This window comes from Haliotis cracherodii, unplaced genomic scaffold (genome assembly GCF_022045235.1).
Source record: "Haliotis cracherodii isolate W230 unplaced genomic scaffold, xgHalCrac1.p SCAF_19, whole genome shotgun sequence".
NCBI classification, from domain to species: Eukaryota; Metazoa; Mollusca; class Gastropoda; order Lepetellida; family Haliotidae; genus Haliotis; species Haliotis cracherodii.
The window spans coordinates 15,130,755-15,146,899 of NW_027266274.1; the positions used below are offsets into that span (position 1 = coordinate 15,130,755).

Genomic DNA, 16,145 nt, shown 5'->3' on the forward strand with positions numbered 1-16,145 from the left:
GGACCTTTTGTAGGGGACTTTATATAGGACCATGTGTAGGGGACTTTATATAGGGACCTTTTGTAGGGGACTTTTTATAGGAACCTTTTGTAGGGGACTTTATATAGGCACCATGTGTGGGGGACTTTATATAGGGACCACATGTAGGGGACTTTATATAGACACCATGTGTAGGGGACTTTATATAGACACGACGTGTAGGGGACTTTATATAGGGACCATGTGTAGGGGACTTTATATAGGACCACATGTAGGGGACTTTATACAGGGACCACGTGTAGGGGACTTTATATAGGGACCATGTGTAGGGGACTTTATACAGGGACCATGTGTAGGGGACTTTATATAGGGACCACGTGTAGGGGACTTTATAGAGGGACCACGTGTAGGGGACTTTATATAGGGAACATGTGTAGGGGGCTTTATATAGGGACCACGTGCAGGGGACTTTATATAGACACCACGTGTAGGGGACTTTATATAGGGACCATGTGTAGGGGACTTTATATAGGGACCACGTGTAGGGGACTTTATATAGGGACCATGTGTAGGGGACTTTATATAGACACCACGTGTAGGGGACTTTATATAGACACCATGTGTAGGGGACTTTATATAGACACCACGTGTAGGGGACTTTATATAGACACCATGTGTAGGGGACTTTATGTAGGGACCATGTGTAGGGGACTTTATGTAGGGACCATGTGTAGGGGACTTTATATAGGGACCACGTGTAGGGGACTTTATATATAGGGACCACGTGTAGGGGACTTTATATAGGGACCACGTGTAGGGGACTTTATATAGGGACCATGTGTAGGGGACTTTATATAGGGACCATGTGTAGGGGACTTTATATAGGGACCATGTGTAGGGGACTTTATATAAAGGGACCATGTGTAGGGGACTTTATACTAGGGACCATGTGTAGGGGACTTTATATAGGGACCACGTGTATGGGACTTTATATAGGGACCACGTGTAGGGGACTTTATATAGACACCATGTGTAGGGGACTTTATATAGGGACCGTGTGTAGGGAACTTTATATAAGGACCATGTGTAGGGGACTTTATATAGGCACCATGTGTTGGGACTTTATATAGGCACCATGTGTTGGGACTTTATATAGGCACCATTTGTTGTGACTTTATATAGGGACCATGTGTTGGGACTTTATATAGGACCATGTGTAGGGGACTTTATATAGGACCATGTGTAGGGGACTTTATATAGGACCATGTGTTGGGACTTTGTATAGACACCACGTGTAGGGGACTTTATATAGGACCATGTGTAGGGTACTTTATATAGGACCATGTGTAGGGGACTTTATATAGGACCATGTGTAGGGGACTTTATATAGGACCATGTGTTGGGGACTTTATACAGGGACCACGTGTAGGGGACTTTATATAGGGACCATGTGTAGGGGACTTTATACAGGGACCGTGTGTAGGGGACTTTATATAGGGACCACGTGTAGGGGACTTTATATAGGGACCACGTGTAGGGGACTTTATATAGGGACCATGTGTAGGGGACTTTATATAGGGAACATGTGTAGGGGCTTTATATAGGGACCATGTGCAGGGGACTTTATATAGACACCACGTGTAGGGGACTTTATATAGGGACCATGTGTAGGGGACTTTATATAGGGACCACGTGTAGGGGACTTTATATAGGGACCATGTGTAGGGGACTTTATATAGACACCACGTGTAGGGGACTTTATATAGACACCATGTGTAGGGGACTTTATATAGACACCATGTGTAGGGGACTTTATATAGACACCACGTGTAGGGGACTTTATATAGACACCATGTGTATGGGACTTTATGTAGGGACCATGTGTAGGGGACTTTATATAGGGACCGTGTGTAGGGAACTTTATATAAGGACCATGTGTAGGGGACTTTATATAGGCACCATGTGTTGTGACTTTATATAGGCACCATGTGTTGTGACTTTATATAGGGACCATGTGTTTGGACTTTATATAGGACCATGTGTAGGGGACTTTATATAGGACCATGTGTAGGGGACTTTATATAGGACCATGTGTTGGGACTTTGTATAGACACCACGTGTAGGGGACTTTATATGGGACCATGTTTAGGGGACTTTATATAGGACCATGTGTAGGGGACTTTATATAGGACCATGTGTTGGGACTTTGTATAGACACCACGTGTAGGGGACTTTATATAGACACCACGTGTAGGGGACTTTATATAGACACCATGTGTAGGGGACTTTATGTATTGGAGAAAACACTTTCCCTCGGTTTTAGTAGACAGAGCATGCCCTGGGGAGAGGGAAAAACCAAGGAGGCGGAGCCCCCACGGTTTTCCCAATCCCCAGGGCATGCTCTGTCTACCAAAACCAAGTGAAAGTGTTTTTCCATACTTATAAACTGTCTAAATTGATTAAATGTTATAACGAGCATCTATAAATGAGGGGCTTCATTATAGTGCTTCCTTGAAGACGTGATATCATAACTTGCATGAGAAATTCACTGACTTGCCAGGCGTTCAAGAGTACTTGGATTTGTCAACAACAAAACACAACTAAAATTCTTACTTTTAAATGAAAGAGAAATCTTCAGTTTCTAAATGTTTGTGTTGCAGTATTCCACTTCTTTTAAACTTTTCAAAACGAAAATTTGCAAATTTTAAAGGTGTTTTTTGCTTTACAAGATTTTTGACTTTGAACAATCCAACTGTTACATAGAGGTATTTGTGACGTAACGGCTAGCAGTTACTGCACGTGCAAATTGTGCAGCATTGATAAGCACTTGTTTAAAAGCGTATGTTTTGAAACCTCGCTGTCCTTTCACCAGAAGTGATGTCACTTTTAAATGTCCACGCGGAACTGTACACATGACATTCAATATTAATTGAATTAAAATTTTGAATTGCTACTTGTCATTTTTTCAGTAAACCTGGGATTTGAGGTTTCATATTCAAAGTAAAACCTCCCGAACAAAAATAAAACCTCATAATAGGTTTTACTTTGAATGTAAAACCTCATAATAAGTTTTACTTTGAAAGTAAAACCTCACAATAGGTTTTAATGCCTATAGAAGGAACTCTCTTACTTAATAGCGATCCCAATGAATAGGTTTATAAATAGGCACCACGTGTAGGGGACTTTATATAGGGACCACGTGTAGGGGACTTTATATAGACACCACGTGTAGGGGACTTTATAAAGGGACCACGTGTAGGGGACTTTATATAGACACCACGTGTAGGGGACTTTATATAGACACCATGTGTAGGGGACTTTATATAGGCACCACGTGTAGGGGACTTTATATAGACACCACGTGTAGGGGACTTTATAAAGGGACCACGTGTAGGGGACTTTATAAAGGGACCACGTGTAGGGGACTTTATATAGACACCATGTGTAGGGGACTTTATATAGGCACAGTGTGTAGGGGACTTTCTATAGGCACCGTGTGTAGGGGACTTTATACAGGGACCACGTGTAAGGGACTTTATATATGTAAATCCTTCCAGAAATGTCTGCTGTGGGGTGAGGTGTCCTTCAATGAAGCTCTCCAGTGTTACCGGCGGGCGTCGGGGCAGTCACGGGATGAATGGCTCACTACCATCAGACAGATCTTTGACCACATCAACAAGTGAGAAGCCACATATTTTAATCATTTTCAGTTTTCAAGAATGGAAATATTTGCTGTCAGAAGACATTTTCTTGAAGTGTTTGTAATGTTCAACTAAATGTTTGTCAAACTTTGTGACATATCCTTGAATAGAATTAGGTGAAGGAATTGTCATTTTAGCTTGCCGCCATAACTCAGTAAGATCTGTTGTGAAAAAAATGAAATTCTGTGGAGAGTGGCATCAGTTGTCTGTCACTGACTCACTTGCTCCTCCTCTCAACACACAGAGTCCTAGACATGGATGAGAGCATACTGAAGAGCCTCCCATCCAGCAACACCGTCCGCCACACTCAGAACCTCATCCGCATGATCGAGCTGACGATGGACGCTTCGGACACTTCCCCCGAGGTGCCAAACACGGTCGTGTTGTCATGGATACTGTTGTCCAGACTCATCAAAAGGTATGAATTCACGAATATGAACTCATTAATATCTGAATAGTTTCTTGCAAACCTAGGCTTAAAAAATGTGCAGCGTATGTAAACATTCAAACATCTTACATCGACAAACTGTGGCCAAGGTTTTACCAGATGCCAAGTATCTCATCCTGGACTCGTACAATTTGATATTGGGCACAAGTAGTTTACATTGTAAGTCCTGTGGAATTCGATAAGGTCTGTTTAAAGCATAAACAATTATCAATATAGATTGTGTGGTACAGGTAAAAGTAAGTTCTGTTCTCATAAGAAATACACTCAAGCCTCAGGGCATCAGTGGTTCATTTGCTTCAATCTATCATCTCTACATGGAGCTTGCTATGGGTGGCCCAATGTTCATGTCTGGACTCCAAACTGTGATGACTGTAATGTATGGACCTAAGTAAAACCCTGTATGGCAATAAGGACCCTAATGACATTGAGACTTCTTTAAGTTCAGTCCATCAAGTTTACTGATGCAGGCTTCCGGCAAGATACGAACAACGTGTTCACCAGACACATGTGCCTGGAGAGCAGGCAACAACAGTTGCTCTTTTATGTGCGCTTCTTATTTCAAGTATTTTACAGTCTCTTCGTGCATTTATTATACCATTGACATTTATAGTTGTGTGTATAATTATACATGTACAGTTTGTGTGTATAATAATACATGTACAGTTTGGTATATAATTATACATGTACAGTTTCTGTATAATTATACATGTACAGTTTCTGGATAATTATACATGTACAGTTTGTATATACAATTACACATGACGTTTGTGTGTATAATTATACATGTACAGTTTGTATATAAAATTATACATGTCGATAAAGTGTATAATTATAATGTACAGTTTATATGTATGATTATACATGTACAGTTTGTACATCCTGGTTGCAGCGACACTATCATGTCAAGTGTCCAGCATCCCCACTGCTTCCTGCATAGTCAGCCCTGTATCCAAGGCCCCTTTTTTACTACAGCATTGATTTTTGTGCCAGTCAGTCATTGCTGAGATGTAGCTAGAGCTTGGACCAACCTGTCTGTATGTGTGTGTGTCTGCAGTGAGGAGGCCAAGTTGAGGTCCATGCTGGCGCCGGGGGAGGAGGGGACCAACATGGACGGCGCCATCAGCAGCTCCCTCATGCTGCTCAACGTCGCACACGAGTATCTTGGGAGGTAAGTCAACAGTTTAAGGAATAGACAGATACTGATTTATATTTGGCTATGGACCTGTGCCACTTTCAAGTGAATAATGTTATAAGCCACCCTTTTTTATTACATAATTGGGGCGGTGGGGTAGCCTACTGGTTAAAGCGTTCGCTCATCATGCCGAAGACCCGGGTTCGATTCCCGACATGGGTACAATGTGTGAAGCCCATTTCTGGTGTCCCCCACAGTGATATTGCTGGAATATTGCTAAAAGCGGCATAAAACCTCATTCACTCACTCACTATTACATAATTATGCTCGTAGATTTGCTTTTTGTCTTGTCAATATTTATCAGAATAACTCTGCTGTTTAAATTCAGTGAGTCATTGTAACCATTAATATACTGGAAATTATTATTGTTTACAGTTTGGACAATTGATATGCAGATAAATGTGTTTGGTCCAAAGATATAGTTTGCTTGATTGTTTCAAATGTGGTTGATCCTTAACTACAGACAAGGTCTTACTTCAGTCTTTCCTGACACATTAACCTCACAAAAAGTCGTGTAACTGAAATATTGTTCAAAGCAACACCCGTGAAGACCCAGGGAAGTATAGGTCTTCAGCAACCCATGCTTGCCGTAAAAGGCGACTAAACTTGTCGTGACTAACGAGATCGGGTGGTCAGGCTCTGTGACTTGGTTGATGCATGTCATCGTATTGTTCATGGATCAATGCTCATGATGCCAATCACTGGTTTGTCTGGTCCCGACTCGACTGTTTACAGACCACTGTCATGTAGCCGGAATATTTCTGAGTGTGGCGTTAAACAACAAACAAACAGATTAAAGCAACATTAAACTGAACTCACTCACTTGTAAATTCTCTTGAAGAAGAAGCCAGTCAAAAATAAAAAATAAATAATTTTTTTAAAAAATTTTGAGGGTTAGCATAAGATGACACTTCTGTGCTACTTCAGACACTCGTGGTGCACCAAGTCGGATGGTGCTCTGCTGCTGTACTTCCTCAATGAGCTGGAGCAGGAGATGAAGAAGCCCCACTTCATCAGGGAGGGGCTGGACATGGCCCTGGAGCAGTGCATCTTCTGTCTGTACGGACACCCACACAAGCGGGGCAAGGCCAAGCACCTGCAGGACCATAACGCTCCACCGGTCAGTCAGTCACCCTGCCTAATAATCAAACTCAAGGAACAAACCTCCTGTATAACTGTTCCTGTATTCATGTCTTCCTGGTTTACAGATACATTGACTCAGATTAAGAATAATAAGGATTTTGAGTTGTCTTTTTTCTTCCAAGTGGGTTTGCTAACTTACTTCAGTAATGAAATAACATAGGTAGGGACGTGACCTGGGACCACTTGCACAAAGCGATCTTAGCTCTACGACTATTGTAAGCCTATGTTAAAGTATGGGAGTCGCGATCATCTTAGCGCTAAGATCGCTTTGTGCAAGTGGGCCCTGGTTTCCAGAAAAAATATCCATCAACAAAGTCTTTAAGCATTGGAACTGACTTGTTGATCTCAGCTTTGTTTTGTCTTTCAATGTTTTGGTACAGTCACCTCTATGAATAAGCCCATTCTGTCTTTCTGGTACTCCAGCCTCTAAATGCCATGTCAATGTCTTTAGATATTATGTTCTGTGCCAGATATACCAAAAACATTTGTCCGTTTGTTTGTTTATTCTTGTTAAAGAAAAACAGTTGATTAAATACACCAAGAACTATTTAATTACCCAATGAATGTTGCTTGTCTTTCAGATACCTTTTGTCTGGGAAAAGGCCGGGATAGTGTTTGACTACTTCAAACCCTCCACCTTCCCTGAGTACGACAGCTACAAAGCCAACACAGTGTCAGCTGAGGTAATCACTTCAGTCAAAGTGATTCTATCATTCTCTTCTGATAGAAACAGCAGGGACTTATTTATTTTGGGAGTCCTGGGACTCAAAGCTTTGAATTGTCTGGGTCCCAGTTTGAAATAGGGGGGTCCCATGCAACAAAATGAGGGTCCCAGAGAAATGTTCAAAATCTGATATAGCACTCTACAAGAAATGACATAAAATTGCATATGTTCAGAGGCTGCTAGTAAAAAAAAAGATATGGAGTTGGTCAGTTGAAAGGAAAGAATCTCTATTGTATTTTTCAGTGTACAGAAATAAGTGGCACCAAATAATGAAATAGCATTCATTACTAGACATACAGACCTGTGAAGATCCGGGGTAGAATAGGTCTTCAGCAACCCATGCTTGCCGTTAAAGGCGACTATGCTTGTCGTTAGTGCCGACTAACGGTATCGGGTGGTCAAGCTTGCTGACTTGGTTGATGCATGTCATTGATCCCAATTGTGTGGATCGATGCTCATGATATTAATCACAGGATTGTCTGGTCCAGACTCGATTATTTACAGAACGCCGTCATATGGCTGTAATATTGCTGACTGCGGCGTTAAAAAACAAACTAACAAACAAAACAAAACTAGACATGCAAACACATTTTCTGCATCCCACTGGTTGCAATCTGATTAATATTGAAGTTTGGCATGTTCACTATACTGGGACATGGAAACATGGAAGGTATATAAAAGTATAGCCTTGTTCTTGGGTACAAAAGCATGGGTACAGCTATTTCTTTTCATCTTGACATATGTTTACACATGATATTATAAGATGGTACTTGTTGTTTTCCTGCCTGGTGCTCGCATTAAGAGGCTAAAACAAGGACTGGGTGTGGGCTCGGAGTCAGTATACAGTGTCTGAATGGGGTATTCATGTAAAACTGTGGCAAGAGATCTCAGTGGGCTAGCACTTCAAAACAAGCTTTAGTCTGGACTAGTACAAGCAACCACACACGCACATGAACATGATGTTAAACCCCATTTCACCACCACCACTATATCTCTGGCTACAACAAAGAATTCAAGTTATTGACACCATATTATGGTCATACTGCAATACGCTTTTCAAACGATATGTTTTGCAATATGTTTTTCTGTGTTTTGGTGTATTGGTAAAGAAAAATGTGACACGCTTTGACATTATTTGTATCATTTGGCCAAGTGTCTACCCTGAAATTTATTCACAATGATGTTTCTCTTCGAAATTCATTGACAAAACAGGACCCCTGTATCCATGACTTCCAAATGGCTGCGACTGACCATATTTTATTTTAGTATGTAGAAAATAATATCTGCATGTACGATCAATGTAAATCAATGTTAAACACTTTAGCTCCAAATATATAATGCCTTTACAACTCATGAATATGAAGGTGATCCGTCATACCTGCAGGACCCGGATGTGCCAAAGGACTAACCGATGTTCTGTATTTCAGTTTGAGAATCTGCTCCGCCGGTTGTTTGCTCTGGTTCCAAGTGATCTCGGTGCAGGTGAGAAAACATAGTATCGCAGCGATGCCAGCCAATATGATTTTGGCTGCAAGTCATTTGGTGCTATGTGATAAATGGTGCACTTCACTCAAACACTGTATTCATATGCAATTTCTAAAGCTACTCCATATGAGTGAAATTACGTGTCAAACATTGATTAGGTCAGGAATGGCATTGTAAGTTGTAGCAGGATCATGAAGGGTACATGAGTTTTTTTTGCGTCTTCCGTTAAGTTTTATGCCATAAGCCCATGTACTCTGAGTGACCCTGCTGAGTGACCAACATGTTTTAATATGACGTTGTAAAAGAATTAAAACAAATTCAAAATTGATAGAAAACAGCTCTTTGAATGAGCTGCGGTTAGTTTTTGCTATGTCACATGACTTTCTTTAACTCAGAAAAAAGGATGCAGCTTTTTGCATTGAAGTGGGGTATAAAGGATTTATTCTGCCTCTCAGAAATCCATGTGCAGCCAGATTTTGTCATGGCTGGGTATAAGGGATTTATTCACCCTCTTATAAATTTATTTCCCTCCAAGGCGGGATACATAGTTTTTTTATCAAGATCACTCAAACCAATCAGATCTCATCATAATGACATGGAGGTATGATATATTATGATGAAGAGATTACTACTTTTGTGTGTTGCTGCATAGTAGTAAGTACAAGGGGGGTTCTGGACCACACTGTTGTGGACCTGGTCCAGGCCCTGAAAATGCTTCCATGTAATTTTTATGTTTTTTGTCAATTATGGCAAAAGCATGATAAGACAAAAGATAATTACATTTGACCCATGAAGTTAGGTACGCCACCACATCCTGGATAACATCAAATGACCTGGTCAGTCTCGGGTCATCATAGCTGTAAAAGGTCATCACCCCATTGTACATATGTTAGGGACAATAAATATGTGTTGTCCTTGCACAAGACTTGCTAAAGACAATTTTGGTTCCGAACTGTGATATTTTCAGTTCATCAACACTTTTGGCTAATAATCTCTGGTTATTATGTTTGCACATTTAGATATATAAAAGGTGGGTCTTTAACATGTTTAACACAGTGATGTTGACAAAAGCAGTGGTTATGTTTGTTGACCCATTTCAGTTGCTGAAGTAAAAGTTTGTTTGCTTGTTGTTTATGCCCCCCTCAGCAATATTCCAGATATATGACTGCAGTCTGTAAATAACCAGTCAGACAATCTAGATCAGACTATCTCGTGATTGGCATCATGAGCAGCGATCTAAACTGTTATATATGATAACATGCATTTACCAGGTCACCTAAGCTAAGCACCCGATCCAATTTGTTGCCTCTTACGACAAGTCATGGGTTGCTGAAGACCATTTTTGACCTGGATCTTCACAGGGGATGAAATAAAATTAATAGCATATGATGAGGTGAACTACAGTACCATGGCACTGTGTGGTAGCATCTTTTCATGCCTAGACAATGATGCTGTGATGGATTTTCTGTTCAGATACAAGTTGTACAAATATTAAACTTTTATACAGCCAAACATCACGAGACAGTTCAGAACTACATTGAAGGGAATACCAACACCGCCCCATCCTCACAGACAGACAGGTGAGTCAGTCAGGCTCTCATTATCCTCAGTTGGGTGAGACTTGCCAAATTCAGTGATAAAATCATTTTACTTGCAATTTTGTAATTTCCATTTGTAAACTATTGCCCTTTTTCATTTTACATTTTCAAAAATTTTATTGAAAAGAAATCAAAGCCTAAGTGAGATGTGTTTGACACTGCTTTCAACGTTTTTTCATATCTTTGCATGGCAGAAATGGAAATTCCATTCTGTCGCGATTTAACATTCTGGTGAAACTGAAAATGATCATGAAAATGTTGTGACAGCTTACCATAAAGATACTCTGTTTTGTCAGCCGAAGGGTAATGTGTTTCCTGTTTTCCAGCTCCATCTTGAAGGGTCTGTATTACCTCCTGGGCGACTACTACTTCAAGAATAAGGAAACACCGTAAGTAGACACTCAACATCAGTTCTCAACATGACAACCGTTTTGTTACAACTACATGCAGAAAGCTAATTAAGTGATTGTTAACTTAACCCCCTGGCTTTTCGCTTCTACTCAACCTTTCGAGGGGAATTTACAGTACGACATGTCGCCATCTTGATTCAGGAAGGCCTTTATGTTCTACATGTATGACATGGCGCCACCTGTTTCAAGCAGGCCATCAAGTTCTCCAAGTGTGACATGTCACCATCTTGTTTCAGGAAGACGGTAAAGCTCAACATGTATGACATGTCACCATCTTGTTTCAGGAAGACGGTAAAGCTCTTCATGTATGACATGTCACTATCTTGTTTCAGGAAGGCTATCAAGTTCTAAATGTATGACATGTCACTATCTTGTTTCAGGAAGGCTATCAAGTTCTACATGTATGACATGTCACCATCTTGTTTCAGGAAGACGGTAAAGCTCTTCATGTATGACATGTCACCATCTTGTTTCAGGAAGGCTATCAAAGTTCTACATGTATGACATGTCACCATCTTGTTTCAGGAAGGCTATCAAGTTCTACATGTATGACATGTCACTATCTTGTTTCAGGAAGGCTATCAAGTTCTACATGTATGGCATGTCGCCATCTTGTTTCAGGAAGGCTATCAAGTTCTACATGTATGACATGTCGCCATCTTGTTTCAGGAAGGCTATCAAGTTCTACATGTATGACATCTCACTATCTTGTTTCAGGAAGGCTATCAAGTTCTACATGTATGACATGTCACTATCTTGTTTCAGGAAGGCTATCAAGTTCTACATGTATGGCATGTCACTATCTTGTTTTAGGAAGGCTATCAAGTTCTACAAGTATGACATGTCACTATCTTGTTTCAGGAAGGCCATCAAGTTCTACAAGTATGACATGTCACCATCTTGTTTCAGGAAGACCATCAAGTTCTACAAGTATGACATGTCACCATCTTGTTTCAGGAAGACCATCAAGTTCTACAAGTATGACATGTCACCATCTTGTTTCAGGAAGGCCATCAAGCTCTCCAAGTATGACATGTCACCATCTTGTTTCAGAAGGCCATCAAGCTCTCCAAGTATGACATGTCACCATCTTGTTTCAGAAGGCCATCAAGCTCTCCAAGTATGACATGTCACCATCTTGTTTCAGGAAGGCTATCAAGTTCTACATGTATGATCTCGGCAGCAACCCCACCAGACTAGACTCATGGGCAGGGTTGGCACTGGCGCGGATGAGCCAGCTGGAACAGAAGCTCAGCTCGGTAAGAGAAGATTTCTTGTCATAAATCCTTGAATGATAACTATTTTCACTGTAAACTTTAACCAGGATCAAGCCTTGTTTTGAATTTGGGTCACTTTACTTTTGGAGTGTCTCGCTGCATTCAATATCGATCGTGGTGATACAACTGGAATAGTATTCAAAGCGGCATTAAACCCAACTCACTCACTTACTCTCAATATCGATCACTGGATTGTTTAGTCCAGACCCGATTATCTAAAGGCTGCTGTAATATAGCTGAAATATTGCTGAGTGTGGCATTAAACTACAATTACAATTTTGGAGTCCTAAAATTGAAACACAAACTCATTATTGATGTGGTCATTACACTCTTCGTCAGAGGAATTAATTCTTTCAAAAATTCTTCACCGAGAATGTCAATTTTTACCCACAAACAATGGAAATCCATTAAAAAACAAGGTTGAAAGGCAGGGTTTTACATTGACCTACAAAACCATGGGTCCAGAGGACCATGAGGACCCCCAGTTACTAATTTCAAGGGTCCTTCCAGTAAATACGAGGTTCCTGTAAAGTAATGAAATGGTCTAGTGTACCGTACTGTAAGATTTAATAATTACTTTAATTACAGGAACTTTAAATTTTTGTCAAGGTTTTGGTACACCTGTACTCCACCTGTACTTGATGGCCCATGTAATCTAGCAACTCATTTCAGATGGAGCTGCGCATGGACATCTCTATACACAAGAAGTCTATAGCAGCTCTGCGGTGTTTCCGCCGCGCGGTGGAGATTGACGAGACACAGAGGAACCTGTGGATAGAGTACGGCTCCCTGGCCTACCAGCTCCACTCACATGCTTCCAGGCAACTCAAGATGGTAGGTGATCCAGGCCCTCTTAGGGGATTTCTCTAAGATTTGTTTGTTTGTTGCTGCTACACTCAAGCAATGTGATATCCTGCATGTTGTCAAGTCTGGATCAGACAATCCAGTGATTGGCCACAATGTAATGTCCCATGCTGTCTGGTTCCGATGTCACAAGAGTGACTTGTTCCCCCTGTAGGATGGTGGGGAATTCTGTCTTCTATCTCTGTATCCCCACAGAGAGACTGGTTCACCTGTAGGATGGCGGGGAATATGGATGACTCTGTCTTATATCTCTGTATCCCCACAGAGAGACTGGTTCACCTGTAGGATGGCGGGGAATATGGATGACTCTGACTTATATCTCTGTATCCCCACAGAGAGACTGGTTCACCTGTAGGATGGCGGGGAATATGGATGACTCTGACTTATATCTCTGTATCCCCACAGAGAGACTGGTTCACCTGTAGGATGGCGGGGAATATGGATGACTCTGACTTATATCTCTGTATCCCCACAGAGAGACTGGTTCCCCCTCTAGGATGGCGGGGAATATGGATGACTCTGACTTATATCTCTGTATCCCCACAGAGAGACTGGTTCCCCCTGTACGAGGAGCTGCTGGGGATTGTGACGGACACAAAGCAGGAGATGCTGCAGATCGCCCAGAACTGTTATTGGAAGGCCAGTGAGTGTGAAGCCGACGGCAGCGAGGAGGAGTGGCTGCACCACTACATGATAGGCAAGGTGAAGGAGAAGAAGAGGTGTCACCCTAAAGAATACCTGGAACACTACAGACAGGTGAGTTGTACTTGGAGCACTACAACTATACTTGGAACCAAGTTAACTTGTTATGACATTTCAGTCACTGCAGATGATAATTTCCAGTGTTTTGTTTACTGTTCATACAGTGAATGTATTGGGTAGGTGTTACACATGTGTATCAGTGTATTCAGGGTATTAAAACATTCACTGGCACCTCTCCCTATTCCAGGCAGCAATCTACCTCCACGAAGATGAGGCCTTCTATCCCAAGAAGATCACATACGCCAACAGCCCACCCAAACTGGCTCTTGAAGCGCTCGAGGTAACAGATTCTCAACTCCCACATACTCCATGCTTGTATTAGTAGCCAACTGTGTTTACAGTGTGTGACCTGGCTGATAAGGTGTTATAGTTTCACAACAACATTCACAGATACTTGTGCTATCAATCATTTGTTGGCCACATCCATTGCACAGACATGTTGCCTCTTGAACTAGAGAAGTCACGTTTCACATATAAATACTTCTACAAGTGGAGCAGACCCATGAAGATCTGGGGTAGTACAGGTCTTCAGCAACGCATGCTTGCTGTAAAAGGCGACTATGCTTGTCATTAGAGGCGACATGCGGAATCAGGTTTTCAGACTCGCTGACTTGGTTGATGCATGTCATCGTTTCCCAGTTGCGCAGATTGATGCTCATGATATCAAAAACTGGATTATTAGTCCAAAGTTGATTTGTTTTTGTTAGGGTCTAATCATTCTTGTTTGATACTGTTTGCAGATGACAGCAATTAAAAAGTGTTGCTGCTGAAGTATGATATCAATATATGTCCATATGTTATATTTGCTCTCAGATATCTCTAATTACTGAAACAATAATAAGGGGTGTATGTTCCATTGATTATCAACAGTAGATTTCAATATATTACATCCTAGCCACTCGTGAAGATCTGGGTTAGAATAGGACTTCAGCAACCCTTACTTGCCGTAGGAAGAGATTATGCTTGTCATAAGTCGCGATCGGGGTTGTCAGGCTCGCTGACTTGGTTGATGCATGGCATCATGTCCCAATTGCTTGGATCAGTGCTCATGATATCAATAACTGGATTGTCTGGTCCAGACTCGATTATTTACAGACCGCTGTCATTTAGCTGGAGTGCAGCTTTAACATTAAAATGACAAACTAACATATACTAGTGGAGCGTAGATGATGTTTTAAATAATGTCTTGAGGATAAAAGGTCGGCAGAGGACAGTTGATGTTAAGATGGTGTTTTCAGGTGTTCTACCTGTAGAACATTGCTGATGTTAAAATGGATGTTTTCAGTTCTACCTACAGAGCATAAATTGTGTTATGATGATGTTACAGGATTCTACATAAAGAACATTGATGATGTTAAAATGCATGTTTTCAGTTCTACCTACAGAGCATAAATTATGTTATGATGATGTTACAGTATTCTACCTAAAGAACATTGATGATGTTAAAATGGTTGTTTTCAGTTCTACCTACAGAGTATACATGATTTCAAGTGTTGTTCCTATAAAACAGATGGTGTTTTAGGTGTTCTGCCTATAAAGGGTAGATGATGTTTTAGCCTGATGCTGCTTATGTCATAGTCATAGAGCATAGACATGTTTACAGTTGTTCTACCTATAGAGCATAAGTAATATCAAGATGATGTTTCAGGTGTTCTACCTATAGAGCATACATAATGTTAAGATGATGTTTCAGATGTTCTACCTAAAGAGCATACGTAATGTCAAGATGATGTTTCAGGTGTTCTACCTATAGAGCATACGTAATGTCAAGATGATGTTTCAGGTGTTCTACCTAAAGAGCATACATAATGTTAAGATGATGTTTCAGGTGTTTTACCTTAAGAGCATACATAATGTTAAGATGATGTTTCAGGTGTTCTACCTATAGAGCATTTGTAATGTCAAGATGATGTTTCAGGTGTTCTACCTTAAGAGCATATATAATGTTAAGATGATGTTTCAGGAGTTCTACCTTAAGAGCATACGTAATGTCAAGATGATGTTTCAGGTGTTCTACCTATAGAGCATACGTAATGTCAAGATGATGTTTCAGGTGTTCTACCTGTGGAGCATACGTAATGTCAAGATGATGTTTCAGGTGTTCTACCTGTGGAGCATACGTAATGTTGAGATGATGTTTCAGGTGTTCTGCCTATGGAGCATACGTAATGTCAAGATGATGTTTCAGGTGTTCTACCTATAGAGCATACGTAATGTCAAGATGATGTTTCAGGTGTTCTGCCTATGGAGCATACGTAATGTCAAGATGATGTTTCAGGTGTTCTACCGCCTGCACGTGGCTATCCTGAAGCAGCTGCTGAAGAAGGATGGGATGGTGGACTACGAGCTGTTCCAGCACTACCTCACCGAGGCTGCCGAGAGTCCATTTGCAAAGGGCAAGGAGAAGAGGCATGAAAGGTGAGCTTTGTGCCAGTCTCACCGATTTGTCAGGTTCTGAAGATTGGAATTTTTGCAATGTTCCAGTCCCAGATTTCCCTGATTATGTTTCGGGTTTGTCAGCACCATACCCGTGCTTGTGACTTTAAACAAAGTGGTAAACGC

At 41.1% G+C, this 16,145-nt stretch overlaps 1 protein-coding gene across 1 annotated transcript in view; it reads left to right on the forward strand.

The window, feature by feature from the left end:
• The window catches only part of LOC139466789 (calcineurin-binding protein cabin-1-like), a 52,713-nt gene that overhangs the window by 29,110 nt on the left and 7,458 nt on the right, over positions 1-16,145 (forward strand). The window contains exons 24-36 of the mRNA XM_071248475.1: positions 3,537-3,658; positions 3,925-4,098; positions 5,183-5,296; positions 6,248-6,440; positions 7,045-7,146; positions 8,615-8,669; positions 10,180-10,252; positions 10,597-10,659; positions 11,828-11,939; positions 12,630-12,791; positions 13,368-13,577; positions 13,771-13,863; positions 15,862-16,001. Of these exons, the coding sequence (XP_071104576.1) occupies positions 3,537-3,658; positions 3,925-4,098; positions 5,183-5,296; positions 6,248-6,440; positions 7,045-7,146; positions 8,615-8,669; positions 10,180-10,252; positions 10,597-10,659; positions 11,828-11,939; positions 12,630-12,791; positions 13,368-13,577; positions 13,771-13,863; positions 15,862-16,001 (1,613 nt within the window). The remainder of the gene's footprint in view (positions 1-3,536; positions 3,659-3,924; positions 4,099-5,182; positions 5,297-6,247; positions 6,441-7,044; positions 7,147-8,614; positions 8,670-10,179; positions 10,253-10,596; positions 10,660-11,827; positions 11,940-12,629; positions 12,792-13,367; positions 13,578-13,770; positions 13,864-15,861; positions 16,002-16,145) is intronic.